Here is a 13,183-nt window from a genome sequence, read left to right as displayed (position 1 = left end):
AGCAGGCTCCCCGCTGAGCAAGTAGCCCGATGCGGGACTCGATCCCAGGACCCTGGAATCATGACATGAGCTGAAGGCAGATGTTTAACCAACTGAGCCACCCAGGTATCCCTCAAGCAAAACTTTTTTAACAGCCTTATTGAAATATAATTTATATACCATAAAATTTCATTTAAAGTGTACAACCCAATAGCTTTCAGTATATTCACAGAGCTGTGCATCCATCACTACGAGTCAATGTTAGAGTATTTTTGTCATTCCCCAAAAGAAATCCTGCTCCTCTCAGCTGTCACTTTTCAATCCACACATCCACCCAGGCCCCAAGCAACCACCGACCTACTTCCTGTCTCTACAGCTTTCTCTAGTCTAGGTATTTTAAAGAAATACGACCATACTATTCATGTTTTTTGTGATGGGCTTCTTTGACTTAGTGGTCCGTTTTCAAGGTTCATCATGTCATACTATGCATTGGTATTTCATTCCTTTTTATTTCCAAATAGTATTCCACTGGATGGATATTCTGTTCATTCATTCATCAGTTGGTGAGTATTTGACTTATTTCCAACTTGGGACTACTATTATTGTTCTTAAAGATTTTATGTATTTATTTGACACAGAGAGAGAGAGCACAAGTAGGCAGAGTCAGGCAGAGGGGGAAGGGGAAGCTGAGCAGAGAGCTGGATGCAGGGCCCGATCCCAGGACCCTGAGATCATGACCTGAGCTGAAGACAGAGGCTCTAACCCATTGAGCCGCCCAGGCACCTCCCAACTTGGGACTATTATTACCTTCTCATGTGTTTCTTGGACATCTGTATATCTTCTCTGGAAAACTCTGTTCAGATCCTTTGCTCAGTTTTGTAATCAGGTTATTTGTTCAAGACACATAAAACTCTGAATTTGAAATTTCAAAGTACAAAATTTTCACTTACATCAACAGAAAACAGAGACAAACTGGTAAATCTGGGCTATCTATACACATAGCACTCAACAACTCCAGAAAATTAATAGAGCAATAATATTTTATCTATCTATAACCATCTGCTACCCATATTATCCAAATAAAGCTACAGAAATTCATTAGGGAAAACTCACATCTGCACATCATATGGCAGTTTGAAGAGCTTTCACATGCATCATCTCCCCCAAGCAATTAAGCCTCAGAGCAACCTTGAAAGGAAGGTGTTATTGTTTTATTTTACAGTTAGGAAACTGAGGACCAGAGGCTATTTTTAAGAACCTGTAAAATGAAATAAAGATAAATAAAACATTCACATAAGCATCTAAGTCTATTTCTCTAGGCCTTTTCTAACATGTGCATTAAATTATTTGTAACTGAGACAGATGGTGAATTCTAATCTTAAAGTTAGTGTATTAGTACTTCTTTGTCAGAAGCAAGGGTTAGTGAAATCTCTACACTTACTTTTCTCTAAAATCTCATTAATGACTTCATTAAGTATATCATTTGCTTTTTTAAAAACTGGGTAGGGCTACCTGGGTGGTCAGTCAGTTAAATGTCTGAGTCTTGGTTTTGGCTTGGGTCACAACAGAATCTGCTTGAGATTTTTCTCTCCCTCTCCCTTTTGCCCCTCCTGCTCATTCCCTCTCTCTCTCTCTCTCTCTCTCAAATAAATAAATAAATTTTCAAAAAATTAAAATTAAAATTAACACCTGGGTAAACTTAGTGCCTCAGAAACTGAAGGACTGCACTACTGGCTATAAACAGGTAACGCAGGAAGAGGTACCACCCACTAATTCCCATTATTTCTTTTGAATCTTGGCCTTCAAAAAAAATAGAAACAAAAGCAAACACACACACAATTACTCATGTCAAGAATCTTAGGGACAGTTTAGAAGAGACTGTAAAATGTGATGCAGCGAGGACTGGGACACAAAGCCCCTGATTCCTTCTCCTACGAGCTAAGTACTATGTGATCCGATATGTCAGTCCGCATGCTCCCACGGCTTTTCTTTGGCAAATGTTCATCCTACAATATTTTAAGTTTCATAAGCACAGACTCTACAACTAAAAAGGAGATGTGCTGCATCATTTTATTCCAACGACATCACATCGCCGCAGTCCTTCTGACTGGAAAAGTCCCTCTGGCCCACTGCACACAGGACTTTTCAGTGGCCGCACAACTGACACTTTGGACTAATTCTTTGTTGTACAGGTTTTCCTGTGCATTCTAAGATGTTTAAGAGCACTGCTGACCTCTGCCTACTTGATGCCAGAAATACCGCCCTCAGCTTTAACAATCAAAAATGCTTCCAGACATTGTCAAATGGCCAAGGTTTCCCCACAGAGTGAAAAATAGCAATTTTGCTCCAGTTGAAAACCACTGATTTAACAGGATGTCCAAAGAGATATTTTTCAGGTCTGCTTGTTTGTTTTTTCCTATAGCCCTGGATAACTAGAAAAGAAAATACATGCATTCCCTTTAATAGGAGATGAAGAAAATTTAATATGAGATGATGGTATTATGGCTATACTCTTTCTTAAAAGGTCTTTTTTTAATATTATCTATCAACTTAAGTATATACAGACAGAACAATATCACGGCTGCCATCTGCATCAAAATAGTGAGAACCGGGGTAGACAAATGGAACACGACTGGCTTTGTTCATTATACTATTCATCCATCTATATTCAAAAAAACTCTGTAGCCACAGTGTTAAAAAAAGGAACTCCACACAGATCTCAGTAGATAAATAAACAACCTGTTGCTGACTACACCAAAGCCTTACAGGTCAAGAAAACAACAGTTAGCTGAATGCCTGGAAAGAAATGCTCAGAGAAAGAGCGCCGGGTGAGTCAAAGCACTGAAAAGCATCCCATACCCCGGGGAATAAAGAAAGCCTACTGCACACCCAGACAGAATCTATGCTAAGAAAAGCCCTGAGAAGACACTAAACTTTCACCCACAACTGATTTCAAGCTCAGCACAAATAGGAAGTGAAGACAAAGGCAGAGCTGGCAACAGCCTGGCCAAGTTTTGAAGGAATGCCCCCAACACACAATCAGTCTGCAAAGACTGGGAAAGGGCTTTTATTCCTCTTTTTTTCTTTCACTCCAGGTGCTCAAGGAGATCTCCATCAACACATTCCCTGGCCGCTAAAACAAAGGCTTCACAGGTAATACCCAAGAGAGTACAGAGTCTGTACGAAAATGGTCTCGAAAACTCATTGAGCAAACAAACAACTAAAACCCAGAGCAAGCAACAAAAACAAACATGAACAATGGGAAGAACCTGATTTCCAGAGTTAACACATCATAATCTCCAAGATGTGCAGTGCTCAAGAAAACGTCACAAAGCATGTGAAGAAGCAAGAAAAGTATGGCCTATTCACAGGAGAAAATAATAAAAACTGTCCCTGAAGAAGCACAAACATCACGCTTAAATTGCTAGAAAAAGACTAAGTCGACTGTCTTAAACATGGTCAAAGAGCTGAAGGAAACCAAGTAAAATGTCTGAACAAACACAGAATGTCAATTAAGAGATAAAAACAATTAAAAAAAAAAGAAACCAAATTTCAGAACTAAAAAGTAAAATAACTGAAATGAAAAAGTCACCAGAGGGTTGCAACAGCAGACTGAGCAGGCTTTGAGAAGAATCAGTAAGCTTGAAGGTGTGTCCATCACCCAGTCTGAGGAGCAGGAAAAGGAAAAGAGCATGTGGCTTTACGGACCTGTGCGACACCATCCAAGAATATCAACATATGTTTAATGGATGTCCCAAGAGGAAACAGAGAAAGGGGCACAAAGAATACACGAAGAAATAATGGTTAAAAACTTTAAAAACTTCCCAAATTAGATAAAAGACATTAATTTACACATCCAGCAAGCTCAATGAACTCAAGCAGAATAAATTCAAAGAGATCCAAACCAAGACACATCATAACTAAACTGCTAAAAGACAAAGCCTTCAAGAATCCTGAAGGAAGCAAGAGAAGAATTCATCACATACCAGGGATCCTCAGTAAGATTAACAGCCCATTTCTCAGCAGAAACCATGTAGGTCAATAAGTAGTGAGATAACATATTTAAAATGCTAAAAAGAAAAACAATGTCAACCAAGAATTCCGTATCTAGCAAAACTATTCATCAAAGCTGAAGGAAATACAAGGCATGTCCAGAAGCAGCAAAGCTGAGGGAGTCCACCACTAACAGAACTGCACTACGAGAAATGCTAAAAGCAGCCCTGTTAAGCAGAAAGGAAGGGACACTAGATAGACTTGCACCACACAAAGAAATATAGAACATAAAGCTTGTTACAAATACAAAAAAGTCTGTATAACTGAACTTTTTGGACTTTAGCACCTCTTTTTTCCTATACAATTTAAAAAATAAATGTATAAAACAATAATCATAAATCTCTGTTAATAAGCCTATAATGCATAAAGCTGTAACCTGGGACAACACAAAGGAGAAGGAATGAAGATTTGTATGAGCAAAGTTTTTGAACACTGTCGAACCAAAGGTGGTATTTGTTCAAAATAAAGTCAATCCTCATTATTTGCTTATGCCATATTTGTAAAAATTACCTACTTCCTAAAATTTATCTGTAACCCCAAAATCAATACTTGAGGTCAATATTTATGGTCATTCATGGTCATTCACAGAGCAGCATAAAAATCTGAGTCTAGTACATACATCCCAAATGAGGTCAAACAACACAATGTTCTCTTCGCCTTCTTGTTTAAGCTCTTATACTGCAAACGATGTTCTTTTGGCAGTCAACTTCATGTCCCACTTTTTGCATTCTGTGCTTTTTCTTAGCGATGTTGCTATTTAAAATAGCTCCCAAGCACAGGGCTAAAGTGCTGTGTAGTGTTCTGAATCACAAGAAACTACGATGTACCTTCAGGGAAAATATCTCTATTAGATAAGCTTCATTCAGGCATGAATTACAATGCTGTTGGTCATAAGTTCAATGTTAATGAATCAAAAGTATATGTAAAATAAGGCATCTTTACACAGAAACACACAGAGAACAAAGTTACATACTGAGAAGATGGCAAATACATTGTGACAAGAAGACTCCAAGAACTTAATCCTTTATACCCCTAAAAGTCAGTTTAGTACTTGCTAATGCAGCATTCGTGCAACTCCACAGAACTTAACTGCCACAGATAAAGAAAATTAAATGTAGACTGTTGTAAATTTAAGAGGTTGGTTTTAATCCCCAGAGGAATAACCACCAAGAAAAAAACCAAAACATGTATAGAAAGGGAAACAATAATGGAGTCAAACTGTACATAACCAAAAAACAAACACAAAAGAAGACAGTAATAAGGTGTACAACATAAAAGATACAAAATTTACAAAAACAAAGAGCAAAATGTGAATGGATTAAATTATCTACATTAAAAGCCAGAGACTGGCAGAATGAATTTAAAAAAAAAAAATCCAACAATATACTGCCTAAGATATTGACTTTTGATCCAAAGACACAGACAGAAGTGAAAGGAAGGAAAACATTTAATGCAAATAGTAATCGAAAAAGACTTGAGGTAGCTATACTCATATAACACAAAATAGACGTTAAGTCAAAAACCATTAGGAAAGAAAAAGAAGAACATTATATATTGATAAACAGATCAATCCATCAAGAAGATATTAATAATTATAAGTATATACATAATAAAAGAGCACCAAAATACATGAAACAAAAATTTGTAAGTGAAAAGAAAAATACAGTTCTATATTAATAATTATAAAATTCAAAAACCTTATTTTAAATAACAGAACTGGGCAGAAGATCAAAAAAGGAATAGTGCATTTGAACAATATGATAATCCAATAATACCTATGACAAATATAAAACAAAACACCCCCCCCCCAAAAAAATACACATTTTCTTCAATTGTACATAGAACAATTTCTAGGATGCACCCTATGTTAGGCCATAAAACAAGTGTCAATAAATTCTCAAAGACTGAAATCATACAAAATATTTTCTTCAACCACAATGGAATAAAAGCAGAAATAAAGAACAGAAAGAAAACTGAAAAACCAAGAGATAAGTGGAAATTAAGCAACAGTTTTAAACAACCAGAGAATCACAGGGAAATTACAAAATACTACAGATGAACAGAATTTTGCTAAAACAGTGCTCAGAGAGAAATCTGTACTTGTAAACACTCACATGAAAAAAAATCAATAACCTACCTACACACCATAAATACTAGTAAATGAGAAGGAAACTAGGGTCAAGGCAGCAAAAGGAAGGATATAACGAAAATCGTAATAGAAACAAATGAAACTTGAGAACAGAAAAACTTAAGAGAAAAATAATGAACCCAAAAGCTGGTTCTTGCAAAGATCAACACCAATAAACATTTACCTAGATTGAGCAAAAAAAAAAAAAAAGACTCAAATCAGTAAACTCAGAAATGAAGCAGTACACCACTACCAATCTTACAGAAATAAAGGATCATGATAATACTATAAACAACTATATGCCAACAAATTAGATAAACTAGATGAAATGAACAAATTCCTAGAAACATACAAATTCCCAAACTGACTCAAGTAGAAAAGGAAAATCTTAACCAAATTACGACAAGTAATTGAATCAGTATTCAAAAACCTCTCTACAAAGAAAAGCCCCAAAAGAGGTTTCACTGGTGAATTCCTCTAATCATTTTAAGAATCAATACCAATTCTTCCCAAACTTCCAAAAACGTTAAGGGAACACTTCCTAACTCATTCTATAAGATTAGCAATATCCTAATGCCAAAGCCAGATAAATCCATCCTATGATAAATTTACTTCTCACAAAGGTGTGAGTTTGTAATTCTGAAGTCCTTCACATGCATATAACTAAGGTTGAAGTTACTAAGTTGTAGATGATGAGGGCCAGGCTGGGTTCCTGACTGTCCAAGAAAAAAGTTACAAAAAAGCACAAAAGGAATAATAGAATGAACTCTATGATGCTGATGGGAGTTGAAGATACTAGTAAAAACTCTTAGTTGTGTATTTTAATATACACCGAGAGATACAAATACATTTTCTACTTCTATCTGCTGAGAGGCCCTGGAAGCACTAATACCCCAATATAAAGGAGCGTATCAAGCATCCAAATTTCGGAATCTAAGTATCATTCTTCAGTAAGAGGAACTAGAGTTCCTTAGAAAAGTGGCTGACCCCAAAGCTGGGCAGGAAAAACACAAGCTGGACCTGGAACCTCTTCTGGAATCAAATAATATGCAAGTGTTTGTTGTAAATGCAAGAAAAGACACAGAAGCCAACCCAACAGAGCTACTAATGGCCAAAGCTAGAAAAATATGAGCAATGAAGTAAATAACAGTATTGGATTTTCTTGAGTCCAAACTAATATAATAATAAATTTTAAAATGAGGGAGAAATGAGTCTTCCTTAAAGAAGCAGTCCAATTATTAAATGTAAAAAAAATAATCAGTGGAACACCAAAGTAATAATTTGTAATAATCCACCAATGAATGAAAAATTTAGTGGGCAAATGCTTAAAGAGAAACAGCATATTTGCATAGACTCAAAGTATCTTCCCAAATACTTATTAATTATACAAAGGGGGAAAACGTTAAGGTGTAACTTTACACTTGAAAGCCTAGGGGCGCCTGGGTGGCTCAGTGGGTTAAAGCCTCTGCCTTCAGCTCAGGTCATGATTCCAGGGTCCTGGGATCAAACCCCGCATCGGGCTCTCTGCTCAGCAGGGAGCCTGCTTCCTCTCTCTCTCTCTCTCTCTCTCTGCCTGCCTCTCTGCCTACTTATGATCTCTCCCTGTCAAATAAATAAATAAAATATTCAAAAAAAAAAAAAAAAAAAAAGCAAGCCTTGCAGACACCCTCTTAATCCAATGATAAAAGCTAACACCACCGGAATAGGACAGAATGTTATCATGTATCCTTTGAATAGGACCAGCTGAGAAGGTCATATCACTCCTATGGTAGTTTTCCCAAAATCCATAACTTCACTCTAACCACGAGAAAACATTAGACAAGATTTGTGACCAGCAGTCTTCCAAGGTGTTGAGGTTATGAAAAACAAGGACGGACTGAAGAACTGTGACAGGCGACAGAAAACCAAAGAGATCTAACGACTATATGTGATGAGGGACCCCAAACTGCATCCTGAAAGAGAAAGGGTGTTAGTGGGAAAACTAATGAAACTCAAAGTTTCTAGTTTAATTAGTAGCACTGCACCAACATTAATTTCTTTTTTCATTATTTTTGATAATTGTTTTGATAACTTTTCCATAGTTAATGTTAATGTCCACAGTTAATGTTCCCTAATTAACATTGGGGAAAGTTAGGTGAAAAATATACAGAAATTCTACTATCTTCGTAAGTCTTCTGTATATCCAGAATTATTTCAAATCAAAAAGTTTATGCCTGTAAGACTTTAATGACAGAGCAAGAGTCTTATATTTTAAAAAATAAAAACAGGATAAAAAACAGAAAGTAGAGAATGATTTCAACCATGTTTTTGAAAACATAAGAAGACTCGGGGGGGAGGATAAAAGAGAAAGAAAGCAAATGCTCCAAGGCATTAACAGTGATTTGTCTGGATTCTGGAATTACAGAGAGTTGTTTCTCTTTATATTTTATACCTTCTATATTTTCTAAAAGTTTCTATAGTAAGCATGGATAACTTTTATGATCAATGATATAAAACCATTTTTAAAAAAAGAATTACAGTTCTTGTACCAATATGATAAATTTAAAAAAGAATTATAGCTCTTGTACCAATGTGATAAATGAAGAAATGGCATAGACTGGCAAGTATTAAATCATTTTGTTTGCTAAAGGGTGAAATATTAAGAATGTAAAACAAGGGTGCCTGGGTGGCTCAGTGGGTTAAAGCCTCTGCCTTCGGCTCAGGTCATGATCCCAGGGTCCTGGGATCGAGCCCTGCATCAGGCTCTCTGCTCAGCGGGGAGCCTGCTTCCCTTCCTCTCTCTCTGCCGCCTCTCTGACTACTTTGTAATCTCTATCAAATAAATAAATAAAATCTTTAAAAAAAAAAAAAAAGATTCTCGCTCATCCTGTCTCTCCCCGTCTCTCCTCCCCCCACCCCGCCAACCCTGCACCCAGCTTGCAAGTTCTCTCTCTTAAAAAACAAAACAAAACAAAAAACAAGAATATAAAGGTGTCAATCTACAGGTATTTAATGAACACATAGAGACGGTTCACTTCTACCACTATAATGCAGAGCAATAAAAGAAAGCCAAGGACGAAATCAGAGAGAATTAGGCAGAGAATGAGCCAAAGAGCTAAAGAGGAAATTAAAAAGTAACTGACAAAGGACTGGGAGAAAATACTAAAGAGACTGGTGTGTCTGATAAGGGGTTAATACCCAAAATATATAAAGAATTCATACAACTCAACACCAGGAAGCAAATCATCTGATTTAAAATGGGCAAAGAACCTAAACAGACACTTTTCAGAAGAAGACATCCACATGGCCAACAGACACATGAAAAGATGCTCAGCATCACCAGTCATGAAGGAAATGCACATCAAAACCACATGAGCTATCACCTAACACCTGTCAGAATAGAACAAAATAGACAAGAAATAACAAGTGTTGGCAAGGGTATGGAGAAAAAGAACCCCTTGTGCACCGCTGATGGGAATATAAGTTGGTACAGTCACAGTGGAAAACAGTATGGAGGTTACCCGAAAAATTATAAATAGAATTACCATATGATCCAATAATTCCATTCCTGGGCATTTATTTACACAAAGAAAACAAAAAGATGTATGTATGGCTGTTTACTGCAGCATTATTTATAGTAACCGTGATATGGAAGCAGCCCAAGTGTCCCCTAATAGATGAACAGATAAAGAAGATGTGGTACACGTGTGCAATGAACTATTACTCAGACACAAAAAGAATGAGTCACTACCATATGTGACTATTTGGTTGGACCTAGAGGGTATTACGCTACATGAAATAAGGCAGACAGACACAGACAAATGTACCATATGATTCCACTTATATTTGTAATCTAAAAACAAATGAATAAACAAAGAAACAAAGAGAATCAGAACTATAAATACAGAGAAATGATGGTGACCAGAAGGGGACAGGGATGGGAGATGGGCAAAATGCGTGAGGGGGGGGGTGAGAGATACAGGCTTCCAGTTACTGAATAAATACATCATAAGAATAAAAGGTAGAGAATAGGGAATACAGTCCAGTGTACTGTCACAGTGTTGTATGGTAACAGATGAGAGCTGCCGTCATGGTGAGCACAGCGTAAAGCATAAACTTGTTGAATCACTACGCTGCACGTCTGAAACTATCATGTATGTCAACTATATTCAAATTTTGAAAATTTTTAAAAATAATTAACTAATCAAAATCTATGGAATGTAGCTGAAGAAGTACTTAGATGAAAATTTTTGATTAAAGACTTATAGAAGACTAATATTAATGAGTTAACAATCTAAGTTATAAAAAGAAGAGGGGTCAAAAAAAATAGTAGTAGATTACTGAACAAGAAAACAAAGATATAATGTAGAGGATTCATGAAAGACAAAAAATTGGCAAACCCTTGATAAAACTAATCAAGGAAAAACAACCAAATGCATGAATGTATTAGGAATGAAGAGGGGGGTTAATTATAGAAACAGCAGAGCTTTAAGTAAATTTGCGTGCAATGCTGAACAGAAATTGATTATTACAGATGGTTACATATTTGGTCACCACAGCCATTCATTTTTTACTTACCGCCAACAGAAGACACATTTATTTGCACAAGCCAAGCTTGGGGTAGTTTCCATGCAACGATGGCTTTCAATGCCATAGAATGTATGTTTATAGCAACCTCCTCTCCCTCGGAGCATCGACTGTGAAAGTGAAAAAACAAATGATTATCTGGATAAAATCCTCAAGGCAAGGAAACAGAACACCAAGTACATCATATTTAAGAAAAAATGTGCTTTTCATAACCATAAATACCCCTACTGGTACCGGCATGACGCAGAAAATTATCATAGTGTTTTGATGGTGCTTTGGGTTTTGATGGTCCTTTAAGTTTTCTGAAACCCAGTGAAATAAACCTATGATTCATTAACTCTGAAAGATCTATAGAGAAAGCCACTGATGCTTGCGCTTTCAAATCCATTCAACTGCCTCAAATAATATTAGTCCAATAATACAGAAAACCAAGGGATAGGTACGATAGGCTCCAAGAAGAGGGCCACAGCACTCATATGAAGGGTATCTCTGCTTTGAGTAAGGGAGGGTGGATAAGGGAATGCATCCTGAAGTATATTCTGTGTCAACTGAAGGGCAGAACTTGAACATACTGAGACTGTTAAGGGGACAAGCAGCATCAACGTAAAAGACATATTTTTCCCAAAAAGGACACTATTTAGTATATGAGTCGTAAAACCACGGTGAGTGTAGTAAGAATGAAAAGTTGAAGAAATAGTGCATCTAACTTAGGGTTAGACTCACGAGATATTACCAAGCTTTCTGAGGTCTCATCAGAAAGATCCACCTAGAAATTCTGCAAGACAGGCTGGGTTTCAGTAAGAGCGAGATCTGGGGGGAAGCTATGCAAATAAGGTTATGGTGACTTGGCTCCTATTAGTGGAGAAAAGAGGAAGGGTGCTAAGAAGGTGTGCTCACAGGCACTTCCCACTGGAGGGTCAAAACAGAGCTACCCAAGGTAACTCTGATGCTGCCTCATCTCAGCTGCGACTGAATTAACAACAGAAACAAACAAGGAGATGCAAGGAGCCCGTGTGTGTGTGTGTGTGAGCGCGCGCATGTGTGTGATATATATATACCAGTGTGCTAATATTATAATCCTATCCACAATGAAAGAAAATTACCAAAAGATCTACCAGCTTGATTACTATGTTGGTTGATCACAAAGTCTTATTTTTTGCCCTGATAAAAAAGGTTCCCTTGTCCATCTCACTTGGTACTTGCATAACGAAAAATAAGAAAAAATACTGTTCAAGGTAATGACAAATTCTCTTTCAACTTCCCAATAAAATATCCAAAAGGCAAACAAAACATCCTGCAAACAGCACCGGAAACTAAAAATAAAAGCCTTCCAAATGCCAAAGTCAGAGGGAAACCAGCACTAAAGGAGAAACGAAGTTGAGGACCTGAAGATACCATTATTTACAGAGAAGGTAACGAACCTCAAGGACGGGTGTTGAATGTACAAGAATGAGTAAGACCGAGCCCCCAACCATGATCCAGTATGAGGAAATGTCAAGTAAAGAGGCAAAATGGGGGGCGCCTGGGTGGCTCAGTGGGTTAAAGCCTCTGCCTTCGGCTCAGGTCATGATCCCAGGGTCCTGGGATCGAGCCCCGCATCGGGCTCTCTGCTCAGCGGGGAGCCTGCTTCCCCCTCTCTCTGCCTGCCTCTGCCTACTTGGGATCTCTGTCAGTCAAATAAATAAAATCTTAAAAAAAAAGGGGGGGGAATGGGTAATGCTATTGCAATAGGGTATTTGAATCAATCAAGAGTGTCCTGCAAGCAACAGAAACTGACTGTGGCTGAAAAGAAAAGGGATTTATTAAAAGAACCCCACAGCTCCCAGAATCTTTAGAAAGGCAGGAGTACGGCCGGCCGGCAGCAGGACCAGCCCTCACTCCCTCGGACGCCATCACGCTCGGGACACATCACCGGCACCAGCCTTGAAAAGCAGAGGATACTGCCAGGAGCCCAAGTATGAGGTGTCCGTGGCCCAGGTCCTTGTCCTCACTCACCTCACATTCCCAGTCTCAGGCAAAGGCAAGCACCACCCTACATGACACTGTTACACCCACCGCCAGCCCGAGATACCAGGCAACAGTGTCTCTCCTCCTCGGCTTCTGAAGCAGGCAGTGGGTCCTTGCGCTCAACAAAGCTAATGTCACAGGAATTCCCCAAACACGAAAAGGCCCAGATGCTGGGCAAGCAGAGAAAAGCCAAGTGTCCACCAGGCGTTACCGGAGCCCATGAGATGGACGCCAAGCCAGCTGGCCTTGCAGGAGCAGAGAGAACTTCCCAGAGGGGTGCTGTGCACACTCAATACCGGAGGGCTAAAAGGATAAAGGGACGGAGGCACATGAGAAGAAGGATGACACGCTGCTCTTTTTAAAACTGTTTTTTCAGGCGCCTGGGTGGCTCAGTGAGTTAAGCCTCTGCCTTCAGCTCAGGTCATGGTCCCAGGGTCCTGGGATCGAGCC

The 13,183-nt window shown here is 38.2% G+C and overlaps 1 protein-coding gene across 1 annotated transcript in view; it reads right to left on the bottom strand.

Moving 5' to 3' along the window:
- Positions 1-13,183, bottom strand: part of LOC116876316 (S-adenosyl-L-methionine-dependent tRNA 4-demethylwyosine synthase TYW1-like) — a 199,739-nt gene that overhangs the window by 112,938 nt on the left and 73,618 nt on the right. The window contains exon 10 of the mRNA XM_032872374.1: positions 10,718-10,836. Coding sequence (XP_032728265.1) covers positions 10,718-10,836 — 119 coding nt within the window. The remainder of the gene's footprint in view (positions 1-10,717; positions 10,837-13,183) is intronic.

Source organism: Lontra canadensis, unplaced genomic scaffold (assembly GCF_010015895.1).
Source record: "Lontra canadensis isolate GAN:19392208 unplaced genomic scaffold, GSC_riverotter_1.0 scaffold45, whole genome shotgun sequence".
NCBI lineage: Eukaryota > Metazoa > Chordata > Mammalia > Carnivora > Mustelidae > Lontra > Lontra canadensis.
Note: the sequence above shows the minus strand (reverse complement) of the source record. Positions and strands in the feature narration are given on the sequence as shown.